This window comes from Fragaria vesca, linkage group LG7, assembly GCF_000184155.1.
Source record: "Fragaria vesca subsp. vesca linkage group LG7, FraVesHawaii_1.0, whole genome shotgun sequence".
In the NCBI taxonomy this organism is placed as follows: domain Eukaryota; kingdom Viridiplantae; phylum Streptophyta; class Magnoliopsida; order Rosales; family Rosaceae; genus Fragaria; species Fragaria vesca.
This window is the reverse complement of record NC_020497.1, coordinates 15,415,864-15,419,085: the sequence shown is the minus strand read 5'-3', so window position 1 is coordinate 15,419,085 and position 3,222 is coordinate 15,415,864. Positions and strand designations below refer to the sequence as shown.

The 3,222-nt window shown below is 36.7% G+C and overlaps 1 protein-coding gene and 1 pseudogene across 2 annotated transcripts in view; both read left to right on the top strand.

Moving 5' to 3' along the window:
• Positions 1 to 734, top strand: part of LOC101302204 (serine carboxypeptidase-like 27-like) — a 4,120-nt gene extending 3,386 nt beyond the window's left edge. The window contains exon 9 of the mRNA XM_004307353.1: positions 191 to 734. Within this exon, the coding sequence (XP_004307401.1) occupies positions 191 to 331 (141 nt within the window). The 3' untranslated portion in view covers positions 332 to 734. The remainder of the gene's footprint in view (positions 1 to 190) is intronic.
• A 1,427-nt stretch (positions 735 to 2,161) lies between these two features.
• Positions 2,162 to 3,222, top strand: part of LOC101301429 — a 16,118-nt pseudogene continuing 15,057 nt past the window's right edge. The window contains exon 1 of the transcript XR_185258.1: positions 2,162 to 2,939. The product of XR_185258.1 is annotated as a tetraspanin-6-like (transcript). The remainder of the gene's footprint in view (positions 2,940 to 3,222) is intronic.

Below are 3,222 nucleotides of genomic sequence, written 5' to 3'. Positions count from 1 at the left end.
AACAGACGTCCGCACTTTAAGTCCGAGTGCGGACGGTCCGCTTCACATCCGGCATGTATATATATATATATATATATATATATGAGGATGCTCTTTACGACATGAAACTTGAATTGCATTATGCTTTTGATCAAAACATCAGGCACCGAATCATTTTATAAAGGACTGCAATAATCTTTCATTGTCATAGGTTGGTGGCTGGAGCCAAATATACAAGGGGCTGACATTAGTTACCATCACCGGAGCTGGACATGAGGTCCCACTCCATCGACCTCGCGAAGCTTTCATTCTTTTCAAATCATTTTTGGAGAACAAGCCCATGCCTAATTAGTTTTCGTCCAATCTTATTCAAACATATTCTTGATGAATAAGCAGCCCAAACACCTGGAATTTGCAACCATTTTTCATATACAAACGCCATGAAGAAGGAAATGATGACAAAATTAGACAAGCATTCATCTCAAATGCCTCTCCATTGTTGCCCCAAGCAGTGTCAATTTCATTCTGTTACGCAGTTGCTGTCTATAGGATAATGGATAACATCCATGAGAAGAAACTTAAAGCTACTGATAAGTAAGACCAATTGTACCATATATATAGATGGATTCTTCATATTAAAGAAAATATTATTTGGATTTCAGTTTAGGAGAAGTGTTCTCATCAGTAAAATTGTACTGGTGTGTGTGACATTTCCAATATACAGGATGCTTATTAATTTATTATCATTGACGTGCATATTGTTCCAGGCTTCCAGCCATACCTTCTCACACGAACAAAATAAGTTTCGTTTTCCATTCTTACTGGACAGATACTTGGGGATTTTCCAATAAACACATGAATATGCCATTAGGATTAATTAATCACATCAACTGTGTTAGAAAAGTTGACTTAAATTAGAGCCATTTAGAATCTCATATTGAGTACGTAAAAAGTTATCCTTAGTTTATAAGGATCGGTATCACACACACTAATATCAAGTATCATACACACTAATGCCGAAGTCTTATGTGTTAAAACCCTATACTTGTATCTCCACTGGGAGTATCAGTATTATTGGACCCGTATGTGTGAGATCCGTGGGGCATGTTGGCCGCTTCATAAAAGCAAGGATGGTCGGCAAAGCATAAGTATTCCAAGCTAATTCCTATATCCAAATATGATCAATTCATATGCCTAAACTAGCAGTATTCCTTGATCCTTAGTTATTCAGAACTTAAGATGAATCATGCCCTTCGAGCATATATTCCTTGTTCCATAAGAATCAGATACCTAAACCATCTGCTTATAAAAGCGTGCAAAGTTACTCTTCCTCAATGTAAAAAAGTAACAATTTTATGAAGGAATAATTGCTTCTTTTACTATAAAAGATCCTAACAATTCATATGTTAAGACAATGCATATCTGTTGCAACTCTAGAGTGAGAAGCATCGAAACATTCGAGTTGCATTCATATAGTTTGCCTTCTCTGCTTGTTAACTATATATGTTTAATTTCATGTATGATTATGCATTTGCATGACCTTTCATGAGACATGCATGCTATACATAGACAATATATAGCATGTTTCATAGGGATCTTATCATGTTTCAGAGCTCTGATCTATCTTACCATGCACAAGAGTAAAAACAACCAACTTCATGAAGGAATCTGAAGCGAATAGCTTTAGTTTGTCAGAACTCAGAAAGATGATTTAGATGAATCAAGTAGATGTTTATATTTTACATATTACATATTCTATGATCGACGTACCAAAGTTAGGATTAGATAATTAATAGAAAACTTTCCCCTTAAGAAAACTGGTCGTGTAGTGGAGCCGTAAAGAGAACCAAACAAAGCCATTAATTTGAATAACTAGAAGCTTTCTAGAGGTCGATCAACCAGTGAGGGTGAGGATAAGAAGGCTATACATAAGCTCGATCGATCATATATTCTATTCCCTTGTGGCCAAGTAATTATTTAGTCAACAATGTTTATCAAGGAATACCTTTAACAACAATAATACAGGGAAAGCATGCAAACACAAGGAAAAGGGGGATAAACTATTTTGAATTCTTGAAGCTTTCAGTGCCAAACACAAAGTAGTTTGAAGCAATGCCACCCATTTAAAGAGAAAAGGAACCTGAATATATATAAGAGAGTACACACTACACAAACCACAAGGAGAACCAAGAAAGAGAGAGAACTAATCAAATGTATAGGTTGAGCAACACAGTGATTGGGTTCTTGAACCTCTTCACTCTTTTAGCATCAATACCTATCATTGGTGGTGGTCTATGGATGGCAAGGAGCAGCACAACATGTGAAAGCTTCCTCCAAACCCCACTCTTAGTGATTGGTTTTGTTGTGCTGATCATATCTCTAGCCGGGTTCGTTGGTGCTTGTTTCCATGTTGCTTGGGCGCTTTGGGTGTACTTAGTAGTCATGCTGTTCCTTATTGCCACCCTGATGGGGTTTACTGTGTTTGGGTTTGTGGTTACAAGTCAAGGTGCTGGAGTTGATGTGCCTGGTAGGGCTTATAAGGAATATCATCTTGAAGATTACTCACCATGGTTGAGGAAGAGGATTAAGGACCCCAATTACTGGAGCACATTAGGAGTTGTATTTTGGGGTCTAAGACTTGTGCAAAGCTTCTTGTTTGGACTCCTCTTGATTATCTTGAGAGGGACATGTCTCCAATACAGGTATTAGACTATTAGTTATGGTTTTTTAAACTTTTTGTTTGTAAATTGACTTGTTATTCAAATTTAAGGCCATGATCTTGTATGTCTGGGACTGTTTTCTTATCCAATATTTCTTCCTATTCATATTCTCTCTACAATGTTTGCAAGATTTGTTTCTTTTGGTTTCCCTCATACAGGTATGTTTCATTTGTCGAAACAAAAATAATGATGATTGATATATTTGACACAGTAATATGGAAACAAGAACAAAAAAAATAAGCATATATTAATATACAGCCCTTATTGGCTGCGGACGTCCGCACCAAAGGTTTCGATGTGGATTTCCATTTTTGCACCACTTTCCGATCGAATTTCCTCATCTCCACCGTCTAGCATCTAGATAATTTTGTGTAGATCATCTCTGCAAAATTTCAGCCAATTTGGTGATCGTTAAGACCCTCAAACTTGAGTTTTTCTGGTATGAACACAATCGGGCAGAATTCAGTCTGTCCGCACTGAGGATTCCTGTATTAATATATATATATATATATATATTTTGAGG